The sequence below is a fragment of the Schistocerca americana genome, chromosome 11, assembly GCF_021461395.2.
Source record: "Schistocerca americana isolate TAMUIC-IGC-003095 chromosome 11, iqSchAmer2.1, whole genome shotgun sequence".
In the NCBI taxonomy this organism is placed as follows: domain Eukaryota; kingdom Metazoa; phylum Arthropoda; class Insecta; order Orthoptera; family Acrididae; genus Schistocerca; species Schistocerca americana.
In genome coordinates this window covers 199,680,975-199,698,983 of record NC_060129.1, presented here as the reverse complement: position 1 = coordinate 199,698,983, position 18,009 = coordinate 199,680,975, and the positions used below count along the sequence as shown (strand labels likewise).

Sequence of the window (18,009 nt, the reverse complement as noted above, 5' to 3'; positions counted from 1 at the left end):
ACAATTAGGCGGTCATCAATGCAAATAGCTACATAAAGTCTTTTTTCATTGCATTTGCGATAAAACAAACAAGGATCTGCAGCACTGTTCCGAAGACCTGCTTTCTCCATAACTCCCATAAACCGTTTGTTCCAGCAGCGTGGTGCTTGTTTTAGTCCATAGAGACTCCGTTTCAGGAGACACACTCTATGCGTACTATCTTTAAAGCCTTGTGGTTGTTCCATGTATACTTAATCTTTAAGTATTACATTCAAAAATGCCGTCTTCACATTAAATTGTTTTAACACCAGTTTTTTTTGAAGCAGCTACCACTAGCAAATTAATGTCTACATCTACATCTACACCCATACTCTGCAAGCCACCTGACGGTGTGTGGCGGAGGGTACCCTGAGTACCTCTAACAGTTCTCCCTTCTATTCCAGTCTCGTATTGTTCGTGGAAAGAAGGATTGTCGGTATGCTTCTGTGTGGGTGCTAATCTCTCTGATTTTATCCTTACGGTCTCTTTGCGAGATATACGTAGGGGGGAGCAATATACTGCTCGACTCTTTGGTGAAGGTTATGTTCTCGAAACTTTAACAAAAGCCCGTACCGAGCGTCTCTCCTGCAGAGTCTTCCACTGGAGTTTATCTATCATCTCCGTAACGCTCTCGCGATTACTAAATGATCCTGTAACGAAGCGCGCTGCTCTCCATCTGATCTTCTCTATCTCTTCTATCCACCCTATCTGGTACGGATCCCACACTGCTGAGCAGTATTCGAGCAGTGGGCAAACAAGCATACTGTAACCTACTTCCTTTGTTTTCGGATTACATTTCCTTAGGATTCTTCCAATGTATCTCAGTCTGGCATCTGCTCTACCGACAATCAACTTTATATGATCATTCCATTTTAAATCACTCCTAATGCGTACTCCCAGATAATTTATGGAATTAACTGCTTCCAGTTGCTGACCTGCTATTTTGTAGCTAAATGATAAGGGATCTATCTTTCTATGTATTCACAGCACATTACACTTGTCTACATTGAGATTCAATTGCCATTCCCTGCACCATGCGTCAATTCGCTGCAGATCCTCCTGCATTTCAGCACAATTTTCCATTGTTACAACCTCTCGATACACCACAGCATCATCTGCAAAAAGCCTCAGTGAACTTCCGATGTCATTCACAAGGTCATTTATGTATATTGTGAATAGCAACGGTCCTACGACACTCCCCTGCGGCACACCTGAAATTACTCTTACTTCGGAAGACTTCTCTCCATTGAGAATGACATGCTGCGTTCTGTTATCTAGGAACTCCTCAATCCAATCACACAATTGGTCTGATAGTCCATATGCTCTTACTTTGTTACTGATTCATAATGTGCAACAGGACTAAATGTATCTTCATAATCTATTCCTGCTTGCTGAATATATCCTTTAGCAAATAATCGGGCTTTGAAGCAAGTGTTCCCATCAGCTGAAACTTCCTGACGTAGAACCCAACGATTTTGTAATACTTTGGCATTCACAGGATGTTCAACTAACACCGAAGTATTGTTTCTCTTTAGTGATTCTAGTTCTTCATTGATAGCTTGCATTCAATTTTCTTTCTCATTCGACTGTAATACATCAGAAAAACAGTTTGGATCTTTTTGTTCACCAGCAGTAAGTCTTGAAAAGATCAAGAACTCACAACTTTCTAACCAGGCTGGTTTTCTTCGTAGTCTTCTGTTCTCCAGTTCATCTGCGTTAGAAGATTCTGATGCTTTCAGGAATTCTGCTGATTTTTTGTTATTGCCATCTGATTCCTGACTTCCTCCAGATTCAAGTCCATTAAAGTTTTCTTAACTTTTGACTTCTTCCAGAAGCAGACTGCCGAGGAATGTCTAAGGTAATGTTATCACTGATCACTGTGGGAGCTACAAACTATCTCTGGTTTAAATTTTATATCATGACTCAAGACAGCTTTCCTTTCGGAAGGAACCCAGAAGAAAATAAAAAAAAAAAAAAGTTTTGAAAGACCTTTGATGTGCAGCAACATTTTAATTCAAATTTTTTCCAAAAAGTACACAATTTAAAATTTTCAAAATATTTTGATAAATACTTAGTACTGTTGTAAATACATGGAAAGATATAAACAGTAACTACAAAATATCAGAACTACCATAATTAAATTAAGTTGATTGCATACTTGACTTTTATACAATGTAAACTAATAAGTCATTCATTGGTAAAACAAAAATTTTCAAAATGGGACCTATAACCACAAGTTTAAATAAGATCTGAAAAAGGTGTAAGTATTGATTTAGTAGTTCTGGTCCATGATGCTTGAACAAAAACAAAATTGTTTCTGAATAATAGGTATCTATACAATGCTAAACGTAGTACAACACATACTAATGATAATTTTTAAACAACTATATATGAAAATAAATTAACACAAACCCAAGGAAATATTGAGTTTGGAGTTGAAACCAATTACTTAAAAAACTACCTTGGACCTTCACAGATTAAGTTTTAAAAAAGCTAATTAGGCTTGACCTAGATCACTTTGAACAAGAGTTTATGTTCTCCAAGTCTGAGTACACGGATTTACTTTTGTGAGAACATCCCGACTGACATCGACAGGACATCTGCATATGTAGGGTCGGAGAATGATGTAGCTGGTCCACATGAATGAAGAAAAATTACTTTCACTTCCTTACGTTCTTCACTTTTTTCTAAAATATACCCAACCCACTAATTTTTGTTGTACGCAGTGTTGACATAGTCTGTCTTGTAACGTCAGTTTGTTTGTGGTGTAGTTACCTCCTTTTCTCAACCCTACACATCACTTGAAAAGTGTTGCACCAATAATTTTTGGGAATGAATGCATTAAATTGCTGTGTTCCTTCAATTGTCAATGCTAGGGAAGATAGCCTACTGCCGTAAATTCCTCCAGGAGCGGCCATGATGGTTCACTTGTTGCGTGCCTTGTTACGCAAGAATGGACAAACGTGATTCTGAAATGTTGAAATCCAAACTTCTCCCCGCCCCTCGCTTAGCTGCGGTCTCTCCGGAGAAGCCACAGTTTTGGCAACTGACGGCACACAGCACAGCCTCGGCACGGTCCTAGCGCACCGATATGCCAAAGGCTCTGAACGACCCATTGCTTTTGCCTCCAAATCTCTCACTCTGGTCCAGCAACGTTACTTTCAGGTGGAAAAAGAGCCTCTGCACTCCAGAAACTTCATGTTTTTTTTTTGTTTGGCTCCAATATTTACCTTATTACTGACCATAAACCCTAGGTTTCCTTGTTTAACCCTCACACTTCCTTGCCTGACAAGACGACACACAACCCACAACACTGGGTACTGTTATTGTCTCGCTACAATTACGAAATCCATTTTCGACCTACGTGTAAATGTGCCAATGCAGATGACACGATGTTCGCAGAGTGAAAATGGCAACAGAAAAAAAGTGCACAGAAAATGTGTCACAAACAGCGACAATAATTCTCAAAAACATGCTGTAACTTACAATAAATAAGGTGGTATATAATAGTATATAGCCTTAAACTCTTGCCTCGGTATATTGAGAACTGCAACCATCTCTTTTGTTTCACTTCTTATGGTGTCCCTTGTCACAGGTTGCTCATTCTTCTTCCTTTCAAGGACGAATTCCAAAACTTTTATTTCAACATCAGAATGTCTTCCTGTGAGGGCCACTGAATTTCTCTCTACTAGCAGTAGTTGCAAATAATGCCAATTTCTGTTTCTTCCATAAGCAAACATTACTAACAGCTACACTGAACTCCCATCCCACCCTCATGTTATCATATTTTTCAGCATAAAGAGTTATTTTATACCTGAAAGTAGCAGCATATCTGCTTGCCTTCCATTTCGAGACACCTAAACCGAACACGCTATGCAATAATAAGCCAACAATAATGTGAAGAAGGTGAAAATTAAAACCATGTATTGTGATGTATGGAACAATTCCTAAATTTCAATGATGCTGCCAGTGAATTTCAGATTAAAATTTGTACCTTAATGTAATGCACCATCGAATTTTATGAGCACCCCCATTTCTAATACTGCATATGGTAAACAAAAGTGGGCCTCAGATTTGAATAAATATAATTATTATAGGACGCACAATCCAAACTCAACGAGAATTTAAAAAGCTAGGTTAACCTCATCTTTTGCTAAAGGTGTCTGACACTTTGTACCTGGGCAGCAATTGTTTATTAAACACTTTTTCATCTTATTTATACACATGCTCTGTCTGCACAGTTTTGCCATGATGACCATTTGTAATTCCAGGTATATCCTGACAACCCATAAATTACCTGACTAGGACGATGAAATGTGGGACACGCTACGGTGACACTTGTAATGGATCTGGGAGATGTTATTTTTTTACCGTATTTGTCGATACTGAATTGAAAATGTTTTCTTATATTTTTGTCAGAATTTATTATAATTTGTCTTATTATATGTTAATTTACTTCTGTTTTTGAGAGTAAAAGCATATTGATTACTATTAGAAAATGTATCGAAGAATAGCAAAGAAACTGATTGTGTAAAATATCTTTGACGTTGGAGTAGTCTTTGACTATAGTCAGTCCGAGTCGGCAGCTAACTCTTGGTGTGTGTTGACGGAAGGACAATGTGAAGGTCGCAGTCATAAATAATTTTGAATTATGTTAACTATTATTTTTGTATTATCTGAAAAGAAGAAACTACATTGGAAGAATCTGTATTTGAAACACCAAAATGAGAGAAACACGCTGAACCACGTCATTTTCTGCAGCCGACAACGATGCATTGTGGAATCATACTTAGACAACTGAAGCCAAGACTTATATTTGCTTGCAAACGTCTAATGGAAAAGGTACTGTCAGGAAATATGGCAAATTTAAGTTTATAAAAAAATAGTGACCATATTTTCAACTTGTGTAATAGCCGGGAAGCCAAATTTCAACTGGGGACTGTAGCCGGGATATTGTGTTCACGAGATCTTCAACAGTGCTACGAGGAAGAAAATTTTTGTGCGTTAATACCAGTTTCTTCAGAATGTGTGTTACAGTGTTTGTGTTCATCGGGAAGTAAAAGTTTTGGAGAAGAAATGTTTCGGCAAAAAATATAATTTTCGACAGAAGAAAATACTTCAAGAATTTTGGTCAACAATCACATGGATGGAAAACGTGGTTTTGCAACAGTAGAAGAGTGTTCCAGATAAGTCACGAAACCCTCGTATTTTGTTAAAACAACATTTTTATCTTGTTTTGTATTGTTGTGTATAAATTTTTGTTCTTCACAATGACTTATGAGATTTTCGAGAGTATTGTGCCTAAAGTAGAAAGTAGTAATTTACTAGACTTCGAACATCAGGACAGGTCAAATGAAACAGAAAGAACCGATCAATTTGATTTAAAAAGTTTTCTTGTAAATTTCACGAAAGAAATTAAGCAATCAGTTGACGACAATAAGACATACTGGGATGAAAAAATTGATAACATTTTGTTGCAAGTCCAAGCAGTCAATACCCAAGTGGGTGAGCTTTCGAACAGAGTTGGCAGTGTTGAGGAAAAAATTGAATCTGTGGAAGCAAAAGTAAATGAAATTGATGTTAAATTGAGCGGTGAAATTAATACTGTAAAAAATGAGTTACTGGTAGATAGGGAAAGAAATTTAATTGATTTTAATGAGATAAAAGGGGAAATTAAAAATTTGGATGAGAATACAAAAGTTTCAGTTAAAAATGTACAACAAGAAACTGACAATCGTTTGGTTACTCTAGAAGAAAAAGTAGAATGCTATGATTTGGAAAACAAAAAATCTGTCAAAGAACTTAGCGAAAAAATTGAAAGTTTTGACATTGAATTTCAAAGCAAAAATTACAATGTCAACACGTGTAATCTTATATCTAATATTCCAGTGAAGCACTTTTCGGTAGATGGACCCTTACATCCCGTTGATTTTATGCAGTATTGTAAGGATTGTTTTTTACCTCACTCACCAGATGAAATAAAAATTAAATTTGTGAAAAAATTCTTGGAAGGGGAAGCTTTGACTTGGGCAAACCAGATTGTAACTTTGGGGATGACCTTTTCAGAATTTGAATCAAAATTTTTGGAAAAATTTTGGGATGATCTTAAACAAACTAGAATCAAAAGTGAATTTTTGAATGGGCAAAACTATAGGGAATCAGATGGGAACATGAAACAATTTTGCAAAAGTGAACTTCAAAAACTTATTCATTTAACAAAACCTTTGGATGACTTGATCAAAATTGATACCTTAAAGAGAAGATTGCCATCAGCAGTGCAGTTGAGTTTAGTTAATTGTCATGATAGTAATGTAGAGCAGTTTCTCAATTATATTGAAAAGTTGGATAGGGTAACAACAAGAACACACAGTGGGTTTACTCAGAAAGGTAATGGTCAAAATTGGGGAAATGACAACTTTAAAAAAAGGGAACAAAACAATTATCATGGTGTCAGTCAAAATTCAGGGGGATATAGCAATTTTGAAAAGAAGGACCATAATTTTTATCCAAAACAAGAACAACATTTTCGCGTTAATAATCAACAAAATAGAGAACACTTTAGGGATCAAAATCACAGAAATTTTGATAGAGGTCAGTACAATAGAAACTACCAACAATCAGGTAATGTTTGGCATAGGAATGGGATCAGAAATGTTGATCAGAGACATTGGCAGAACCATAATCAGCAGTTCAAACAGGAACCGGAAATAAAAAACGAGTAGACGCCCCCTTGAAGGTCCGCAAGGTTGAGGCAGAAGGTGAGCATGATGAATGGACCAATGGATGTGACCATCATAAACCCAAACAGGTCAGTTCCAAACCTAAGCTATCACATGAGGTCATTAGTTGTTACTTATTGAAGAAATTTCAAGAGGAAAATAATAATGATAAAGATAACATTTTCAATACACAAGAACATACAGTAGATAAAAGTAATTGTGATTCATTTAATTTAACAGAGTTTTACACTTGGGCAGAAAAGAAAAACTCTTTGTCGGATGATGTAATTTGCAGTAGTTCAGAGATGTGTGTGAATGAAAGAGAGAATGCATGCTGTGAGAATGAAAATGTTGGTGAAAGGGATCTGGTAACTTTAGAAAGGAGAAATAATATTTTGGGGGATAATTTGAATGTGTATGACCTGAATATGTGTAATGATAATGATGTTGTTGTTAAAGTTGATAATGATGGTAATGGTATTGATGATGTTGAGGAAAGGTATTTCATTAGTTTAAATAGGGAGTTGGGTATACACATGGTTGAAAATGGATTAAATAGTGAGAATATTATAGAAATTCCCAGGGATGTTACCAGGATGAATAATACTCGCAATCTGGGTGTATGTAAAAGTGTGAATTTAGATGTTGCTGGTAAAGATTCTGACTACACAAATAACAATGACACATGTATAACTTCTTACCTAAGTGAAACTTTTATAGATACTAATGATACACACACATTTCTTATGAATATATGGCTGAACAGTGAAACTATTTCTTTTGACAAGAACTTTAGAAAGATGCTTATTAATGTATGTGAAACTGTATGTCCTGAGTGGTGGAAAAAGATGAGATACTTTATTTTTGAAAAGCTGAAGGATAAGTACTTCAATAGTATACAATGTGATTTGGATGAAAATTCTTGGCTATTTGAGATAATAGAGAGTACTAATGACAATTTTGTATCTTGTGCAAATTTTATAACTGTGACAAATAATACATATAATGGTATACCGTATGATTCTGATAAGTATAGGTTTGGGGAAATTGAAAGTGATTTATTACATGAGAATACAGGTTCTGAGAAAAGTGATCAATTTTGCAGTCCTTATATAAAAGTTCAAATTGGGTCATGGATTGGTAAATGTTTAATCGATACAGGAAGTGAGATCTCGGGAATATCTGAAAGGTTAAGTAAGAAATTGAAAGTGGGGAAAGATTATGTTGAAATGCCAGTTGTTGGGGTAAAGATAAAAGGTGCTACTGGGAAGAGCAGTAAATTGGTAAAAAGCCAGGCTTTAGTGACATTTTTAATTGAAGGCAAGTTGTTCACACATGGATGTTTTGTGATTCAGGAATTTAATGAGGATTTTCTTTTGGGTATGAATTGGATAGTAAAAGTAAATACAGCATTTGATTGGGTGGGTAGAAAACTTTTGATAGAAACTAGTGAAAGGGAATACATTCAGACAAATTTTGTGAACACACTTGGTGATCAGAGTAATGGAAATTTTGACAGTATTAATTTACTAAAAGAAAATAGATTGGAGAATATTGAAATTCATAGATTTGATACTGATGAAGTTGAATTTGGGAATTTAGTAAATTTGAAAATTTCAGAAACACAAAATTTATCTGGGGAGCAAAAACAACAGTTAGAAAATCTGCTGTGGGAATACAGTGATGTTTTTAGTGACATACCTGGTAGGGTAAAGGGTTACCAGTGTGAGCTTCAGGTGAAAACCTCATGAACCATTTTTCATAAAACCATACACTATTGCAATATCAAAAAGACCTGCTGTTGAGAAAGAGCTGAAAAAGATGGAAGGATGTAATATAATAGAAAGGAGTATCAGTGCATATAATAATCCTCTAGTAGTTGTTTCGAAAAAAGATGGTGGAGTAAGATTGGTTTTGGACTCTGGACACTTAAACAAAATTTTGTTCAGACAGACAGACCATCCTGAAAATATTGATGAGTTGCTCTATAAATTTACAGATATAAAATATATGTCAAGTTTGGATCTAACTTCGGGTTTTCATCAAGTACCACTTTCGGTTAATTCTAGAAAATATACTGCTTTCTTGTACAATGGTAAGAGTTACCAATATTGTGTTGTGCCATTTGGGTTAAATTCTTCTGTTTCCGAATTTATAAGAGCTTTGGATCATGTACTGGGTCAAGAACTTGCGTCTAAACTGATAATCTATGTAGATGACATTTTGGTTACAGGGAAAAATTGGGAGGAACATTTTTTGATTTTGAAGTCAGTTTGTGAAAAACTTAGAAAAGGGGGGATGACATTGAAATTAGAGAAATGTAAATTTGCAGTTTCTGAATAAAAATTTTTGGGTCATGTTGTCACAGACAAGGGAATTTTGGCAGATCCAGAAAAAATTAAAGCAATTTCAGAAATTCCTATTCCTAAGACTAAAAAACAATTAAAGTCGTTCTTTGGGTTATGCGGTTATTACCGAAAACATATAAGTGATCAGAGTCTGAATGCACCATGTTTAAGTCAGTTACTTAAGAAAAACACTGTTTGGGTTTGGGATAAAAGTTGTCAGGAAGAGTTTGATAAAATTAAGCAAGAGTTGAGGAAGCAACACTTATTACACAGACCTGATTTTAATTTACCATTTTGTTTGAACACTGATAGCAGTAATTATGGGCTTGGAGCAGAGTTATTTCAAGAAAGAGTAGAGAATGGAGTTAAGATACATTGTACCATAGCATTTGCAAGCAGAATGTTGCTCAAGCATGAGAAAAGTCATAGAAAATCCACACCCTAATGCTTATCGTTTGGTGTATCCTAAGTCAAAGAAATTATTTGGTCTCAGGAATGTTGTCTCTTTGAAACTGTATAAACAGAAATCATAATTTCAAAAATTTAAATAACCTATTATCATCTAAAACAAAAGTCGTCCACTGGAATACACTTGTTAGAACAAAACTGCCTGTACAACCAAGTGTGTATATTTGCATGTATAAATTAATAATTTGAAGTCTCATATTAATTGAAACTGATGAAAAAACACTGATGTAACAAAAAATGAGATAAAGATTTATATTTTACTTTTTTACAAAAAAAAGTCTCCCTAGTGAGCATTTCTGAATTTTTTCTAATTTTGGAAGCTAAGTCTTCCCTGTGGGTGAAGGCATCCATGTGAGGACATGCATGCAAAGGTATAAGTTTCAAAACCAATTTTAGATAAAGCCTCATGATATATGAGCAGTTTATTGTTGTTTATACTGATGTTGTGGGGAGCAAAAGTACTCTTCACAAGAATGTGACTTGTAGTAATATTGTAGTAGAGAGGAAAGTGTACATAAATAATTGCAAAAAATTTAGATAATACTGATGTATCTTTAGCTGTACTAAAAGAAGAAAATCATAAGAAAAAAAAAATACAAAATAAAAAAAACACGAGTAAAAAAAATTTAAAAAGAAAATCATAAGCAAAAAAATTATACAAAATAAAAACCTTGACTAATAAAAAAAATATAAAAATAAAAAAAAATCAGAAGTTTAAAATATATATATATATATATATATATATATATATATATATATATATATATATATATATATATATATATATATATATATATAAAAGGCAAATATAGAGAAAAACACATTACACTATATATGTCCAGTATCATTTTTACTGTACAATATGTAAGCATAATGAAATTAACATTAATATTTAAAAAAAAAAATTATTCTAGGAAATGAGTTTTACCTTTCTATTATTTTCAATCTGTATGCTGTATGTTAGAATATTTCTCATCTATGTTTTATACCATGTATATTTGTCATGTCAAATAATTTCTTTACTTGAATTTTTTTTTGTGTATGAGATTGATGGGGAAGTATCATTGCAACAACAGCCAGTAACAAGTCCACAGATTCAAAGAGTCCAAATTTGGAAGAGGTTATCAGACTGCATCATTAATGTACTAATTGTGTAATAGAGATCCATCACTGAGTGTTGTCGGGATTTTGTTGTATATGTCCATAACAACAAAAGCCCTGGGGAGCAGTTGTAATGGATCTGGGAGATGTTATTTTTTTACCGTATTTGTCGATACTGAATTGAAAATGTTTTCTTATATTTTTGTCAGAATTTATTATAATTTGTCTTATTATATGTTAATTTACTTCTGTTTTTGAGAGTAAAAGCATATTGATTACTATTAGAAAATGTATCGAAGAATAGCAAAGAAACTGATTGTGTAAAATATCTTTGACGTTGGAGTAGTCTTTGACTATAGTCAGTCCGAGTCGGCAGCTAACTCTTGGTGTGTGTTGACGGAAGGACAATGTGAAGGTCGCAGTCATAAATAATTTTGAATTATGTTAACTATTATTTTTGTATTATCTGAAAAGAAGAAACTACATTGGAAGAATCTGTATTTGAAACACCAAAATGAGAGAAACACGCTGAACCACGTCATTTTCTGCAGCCGACAACGATGCATTGTGGAATCATACTCAGACAACTGAAGCCAAGACTTATATTTGCTTGCAAACGTCTAATGGAAAAGGTACTGTCACGAAATATGGCAAATTTAAGTTTATAAAAAAATAGTGACCATATTTTCAACTTGTGTAATAGCCGGGAAGCCATATTTCACACTTTCTGTATATGTGTCAGGGATGGAGCTCTGGGGCTGCTACAGCAAGGACTCAGGGCAGAGGGGGGAGGGGGGGTGGGGGGTGACATGTTGTCAAATAAATATTCTTATTACTGTCACATGTAAATAGTACCGATATGAAATATTAAAAATTTCTGGGAGTAAAAGTCACTTATCCTGTAAAATACACCGTGCATGAAAACTCCAAATTACTGTTAACATTTTAATGTATGCTGTAAATAAGCAACAATTCAAAATGATTCATTTGTACAATGTATAAGATTATTAGCTGACAAAATTGTTTACGTAACCCTGTAATTTATGACGCAAATAATTTGAACAAATCCATGTAAATTATAATTATAATATTACATAATATTAGCAAAACCACTCATATAATATATCAAAAAGTTTTAAACTGAAAAAGAGTTGATATCATTATTTAAGTACTCACGAATGCCACATATCATCTGATACACATTTGTTTAAGCCACAGGCAAGATTATTGTAAATTTAAATTTGTTGTGAAAAAGTCCTGCTATTGTAGCAGCATTACATCAGACAAGTTACATAAAGGTTCAAGAAAGCACTTTAAACTAGAAAAGTATCTGTATCAATAAAAGTGAGGGGTTATCAATGGACAAGCATGCTACCAACAAATACCAACTGCAAACACTGGTGGTAAATATTTTGTTACAGTTCGATTTTTTAACTCATGACTCGTGGAAAAGATCAGACAAATGTGCCAATCGTTGCACTCAGCTGTGAGTGGCCAGTGTGAAGAAGTGCACGTGTGTCAATAATGTGTCACTGTCCTCGTGTAACGAATCATAAGTGAGTGACATCAAAAAAATGTTGTGTTTGAGACATTCGCCAAAATGTTTTGAAGAAAAGAAAGGTGAGCAAAAGTTTTTCTTCACACTTTTACTCCCAAATAAAAATGATGACACTCGGCAGCCTGCCACGAATCAATTGAAATGCCGAACAGAAACAATTATTTCCTGAAAAAAATTATCATGTGTGAAGAAATCTGCTACAAAATGACAAAGTGCAGAAATTCACAGAAAGGCTAATATGAGGGTTGAAACTTTAATAGTGGCAACTATTTATTTACAGCTCATACAAAATAGATACTTGTTTCAAAGTTTTACTGACCTTCGAAGTAGTCACCAGCATTGCGTATAACCCGTTGCCAGCGATGTGGAAGTCGTAGGACACGCTTAGCAGTGCCAGTTGTGTCGACCGTTCGAGCGACGCGGTCTATTGCGCGATGAATTTGAAGCAGTTCTGAAGCGAATGCCGTGAAGCGTTTCCTTCAGTATAGAAATCGAGTTGCCCTCACGAGGGCTTAAGTCAGGGGAGTGCAGTAGGTGGTACAGCACTTAGCAGCACCATCTGTCAAACAAAACAGTAACAGCTTGCACTGTACGTGTCTGAGCATTGTCCTGCAAAATGGTGTTCAGGTCTTGCAGAAAGTGTCATCACTGCTGTCTCTAGGCTGGTCGTAGGTTGTGTTAAGAAATGAACAGCATAGAGACAGAAGTGGTGACACTTTCTGCAAGACCTGAACACCATTTTGCAGGACAATGCTCAAGCACGTACAGTGCAAACTGTTACTCATTTGTTTGACTGATGGGGCTAGTAAGTGCTGTACCACCTACTGCACTCCCCTGACTTAAGCCCTCGTGAGGGCAACTCGATTTCTAAACTGGAGGAAACACTTCACTGCATTCGCTTCAGAACTGCTTCAAATTTGTCGGGCACAGGACCGTGCTGCTCGAACCGTCAACACAACTGGCACCGCTAAGAGTATCCTACGACTTCCACGTTGCTGGCAACGGGTTATACACAATGCCGGTGACAACTTTGAAGGTCAGTAAAACTTTGAAACAAGCATATATTTTGTAGGAGCTGTAAATAAAGAGTTGCCACTATCAAAGTTCCAACCCTCATACTTTGACGAGATACCTGAAATTCGAGCCAATGTGACATGTGAGTTGAAAAGCGTTCCAAAGTAGTACTTTTCTTAGAGTTCCACCTGGTTATGTGAATGATATGTACATTATGTTCAAGTGGGGGGGGGGGGGGGGGGGGGGGGCTATGTTGAACACCATCTTAACTATTATCCATATTTTTATTAATCCGGTCTTGAAACTTTTTGGACTGACAGTTTATAAAGAATTATAATGAATCTTGGATTAATAAAAATGTGAGGTGACATCTGAGTATGGGGTCAAGTCACGAGATACTGACGTGTTCTTGCACCTGGTATAGTGGGGGTTGAAATATGCTCACTATTTTTATATAATGTATTTAGCATATTTCGTGACAGTACCTTTTCCTTGAAATGTTTACAAGACGATATTTGTCTTGGCTTCAGTCGTCTAGTGGAAGTATGATTCCACAACGCAGTTTCGTCGGCTGCAGAAATGACCTGGTTCAATGCATTTGCCTCATTTTTGGTGCTTCAAATACCATTTCTTTGAATGTGGTTTCTTCTTAAAGTTTATATAAAAAAAGTAGTAACATTATTCATTTTTCTGTTCACTAGGAAATTTCAGAGCTAGATCAGAAATGTAAGGACTATGGTATGAAGATTAGCATCTCCAAAACGAAAGTAATGTCAGTGGGAATGAAACGGATTGAGTGCCAAATAGGATGAACAAAGTTAGAACAGGGGGACAGTTTCAAGTACTTAGGATGCATATTCTCACAGAACGGCAACATAGTGAAAGAACCGGAAGCGAGGTGTAGCAAAGCTAATGCAGTGAGCGCTCAGCTACGATCTACTCTCTTCTGCAAGAAGGAAGTCAGTACCAAGACTAAGTTATCTGTGCACCGTTCAATCTTTCGACCAACTTTGTTGTATGGGGGCTAAAGCTGGGTCGATCAACAAGGTTGACGTTACGGATGTGAAAGTAGCTAGGATGATTGCAGGTACTAGTAGATGGGAACAATGGCAGGAGGGTGTCCACAATGAGGAAATCAAAGAAAAACTGGGAATGAACTCTATAGACGTAGCAGTCAGGGTGAACAGGCTTAGATGGTGGGGTCATGTTACACGCATGGGAGAAGCAAGGTTACCCATGAGACTCGTGGGTTCAGCAGTAGAGGGTAGGAGGAGTCGGGGCAGACCAAGGAGAAGGTACCTGGATTCGGTTATCAAAGTAATAGGTTTAACATCAGAAGAGGCACCAATGTTAGCACTGAATAGGGGATCATGGAGGAATTTTGTAAGGGGGGCTATGCTCCAGACTGAACGCTGAAAGGCACAATCAGTCTTAGATGATGATGATGATGATGATGATGATGATGACTAGGAAATTATTATGACGGCGACCTGCACATTGTTCCACCGTCAACACTCACCAAAACTTCACTGCCGACTCCAGTGTCAAAGACATTTTACACAACACACAAGCTTCCCCTTGTAAGCAGTCTCTTTGATATTCTTCGTCACATCTACTAATATTAATCAATTGCTGTCACTCTCATAAATTAAGGCAAATTACAATTTACAAAAAGAAAAAATATCTGACAAAAATATAAGAAAACAATTACAACTTCCCTCATTAGATTTGGTATCGACAAATCCAGTAGAAAATAACACATCTCCCAGATCCATTACCGGGTAGGCAGAGAGTGATGTGGCAGCACCTACAAGGTGGTCACTTCCGACACTGACGGAGGCGGCGGCAGGAGCCTGGAGCTCTGTGGGGCCGGACACTCACCTGGTGGCAGTCTCCGGCAGCTGGGAGTGAGCTGACGGGCCACTGAGCGGCTGCCGTTGCGGGCGGTCGCCGGGGTATCGGTGCCGGCTGTGGTGCGCGTGAACTCGGCGCACGGACGGTGACGCTGCCGGGCTCCTGCGGAACAGCCACTTCTCGCTCCGATGGCGGAATTTGCCGTTCTCTGACACCTCCTCGTATCGCGGGTCTGCAAGAGACGAACACGATAACTGTTTGGCGGGCAGGTTATCTGAGCACGTACCGTGACAATTATCTTCACCGGACGTAAAATCTCGAAAGTCGATGAAATCTTCTCGGGTTATCGGCCGAGCCGTGGCGTTCGAAGTTTCGAAGAGTTACCTACTCGTCACCTTCACGCAAAGTGTCGGGTTCGTGTCCAGTTCGTGTCCAGACCGTAAAGTCCTATTTCACAAGCGTAACAGGTGAGTGAATAATCTGAAAGAGATTTCACAGCCGACAGTGTGGATGCCCTCTGGTGCTGCCCAACTATTCTGTCCGCTACTGTAGTGGTTACTAAAAAAGAAAACGTGAAGAGAAGAAAAGAAAAGAAAAGGTTGAAAATGTGGGAAGAAATGGTGAATAAAAAGGGGGTTTTAAAATCGTAAATGACCGTGAAAAAGGGAAAGAATGAAATGCAAATCGGACTTACAGAAAAGTTATCGGACTTCGTGATTCGGAAAAGCTATTGTTGGGGTGGTCCTTGTGGCGTTTCTGAGCAAAAGTCAAACCAATTTCCACTACAAAAATTATTTGAAAGAGAACAGAGAATAACAAAATGTGATTAACAGGGGGAAATGGCGTAGATAAGAGTTCATCCTTTACCGTGTTAACACGTCTTCTCGCGTGCGGCGTCCAGGTCTTGTTCTCCAAAAATCTCCTGCTTTGTGAAAAGTCTTAGCTGCTCCGAAATTTTGCAATAAATTTCATTGTCCAGGAATTACTAATGTATACAAATCAAAATCGTCTTGATATTAAATACAATGTATTTTATGTTGCTGCTTCCATCCTCAAAATTTCACACAAACTTCCACAATACGTCTGCACCTTAATAAGTTTTTTCGTCTTCATCCGACCAATACTAGCTAATAAGTAAGTTAAGCTTCCGCTCTTAAAAAGACAAAAGATGGATAGAAAAACAAAAAGAGTTACAATTTTAGTACCTTCATTTTCTAATATATTTTCTATGCTGTCGAGCGCTCATACCACTGCGACGGTATAATTTATATCTGAGGGAACGAGTGTAGTGCGGCGAAATTCAAAGTCCCGCTACACTACCTCTCGTCATTTTCTCGTCAGTGCATTCCTGACGTATTTTTGCTAATGCTACATCCCTTGCTGACCTCACTTGGAAGCTGCCATTCCAGTGGACAAGTCTGTACTGTACTCTCGTTTCAACTGCCTCTTTGATGGTCAAATTCCTGAAACCATAGGTGTGGCCCAGCAATTTTGTACGTAGAAAATAAACATGTGGCCTTCAGTGATTCAGTGCCCTGCCACTACAGACTTTGAGAGACAGAAATTCTGTGCTGCAACAACATCGACCTGGAATTTGGTCACTGACGAACCAGTGGAATCGCAAGCTCGTGACACCCTCACCGACCGGGACAGGTGTTTCCGACTGAGCTCACCCTGGAATGTGGTGTTTTAAAAAGTAAGTCACAAACAGTCCCACACGAAAGCAACGGAGGCAGTGGGTGGAACAGACAGGCATCACCAGTACTCAACCCGTGGACTCGACAGCGGCCGAGGACTCGAACAAAAATTTCCTTGCGACAGGAGGTCAGATATCCACCACTGTTGAAATACGGCCATTAAATGACAGCCAATCGGTAAAGCAGAAAGGCGCATGTGAAACGTGGAGTCAGTGTAGGCCCGTTTACAGTGCCGCAGTGGGCACAAATAACGACACAGCCTACCACTAGAGTACATAAGGGAGTACCGAGAGGCCACAGGCAGTCATTTCACTTGACAATAACTGAGGAGTGCTCTAGTGAAACGTGTGTCGTTTTAAACACTCGACGCACCTGGGAGCCCACAAACATTTTATCAGAGATGAGCACAGAAAAAGAGATGGAGCTGATGTCATTTCCAGGACTCACCGAGTGTCCAGTAGTTGCAGCATTTGGCCTTGTCGCCGCCACCCTCCTGTGGCACTTTGACGAAGCACTTGTGGTACCACAGGCAGCAGCGTACCGAGTTCTTCCACATCCTCTTCTTCTTGCCTCTGAGGTAGGGGAAGTGACTCGCGATGTAGGCGTAGATCTCCGACAGCGTCAATCTCCTGCCGCACAAACAAAACCGGACGTCACAATCTGTACAGTACGAAGAATACGTCGAGTTGGAAACTGTGGCACAGAGTACGATTTGGCACCTTTACTAGGTGTGTCTGACAAATCCTCGTACCCTTTTGTTTCTGTGCATTAGGAGAAATAAATAGTTGTTTTATAGATTACTCCACTTCGAAGTTGATGAGAAGCACTGCTGTCAATTCTGATACTGTGGAAGCTAAGTAAGATTTGATGGATAAAACAAGGAGAACATAAAACTAGATTAGCACAGGCAAACAGGGCATTCCTGACACAAAGAAGTCTCCTAGCATCATGACTGACTTTATTTGGAAAAAGAAATGTCTGAGAACGTACATCTGGAGCATAGCAGTGGTACTGGTCTGTGACAAAACCAGAAAAGAATTGAATTAAAGTATTTGGGATGTGGTGCAACAGAAAGATGTTCAAAATTAGATGTACTGATCAGATAAGAAATGAGAGATTTTCTCACGAGAATTTGTGAAGAAAGGAACATCATACTAAGGACTGACAGGAAGACTGGGCATGTGTAAGAAGTCACAGTGCAAGAGGGTAACAAGTGTTAGAAGAAGGCACAA

General features: G+C 37.5%; 1 protein-coding gene across 1 annotated transcript in view; it reads right to left on the bottom strand.

Moving 5' to 3' along the window:
- Nucleotides 1–18,009, bottom strand: part of LOC124553556 — a 439,905-nt gene that overhangs the window by 216,360 nt on the left and 205,536 nt on the right. The window contains exons 26-27 of the mRNA XM_047127403.1: nucleotides 17,225–17,406; nucleotides 15,108–15,312 (exon numbers count right to left, since the gene is read on the bottom strand). Coding sequence (XP_046983359.1) covers nucleotides 15,108–15,312; nucleotides 17,225–17,406 — 387 coding nt within the window. The remainder of the gene's footprint in view (nucleotides 1–15,107; nucleotides 15,313–17,224; nucleotides 17,407–18,009) is intronic.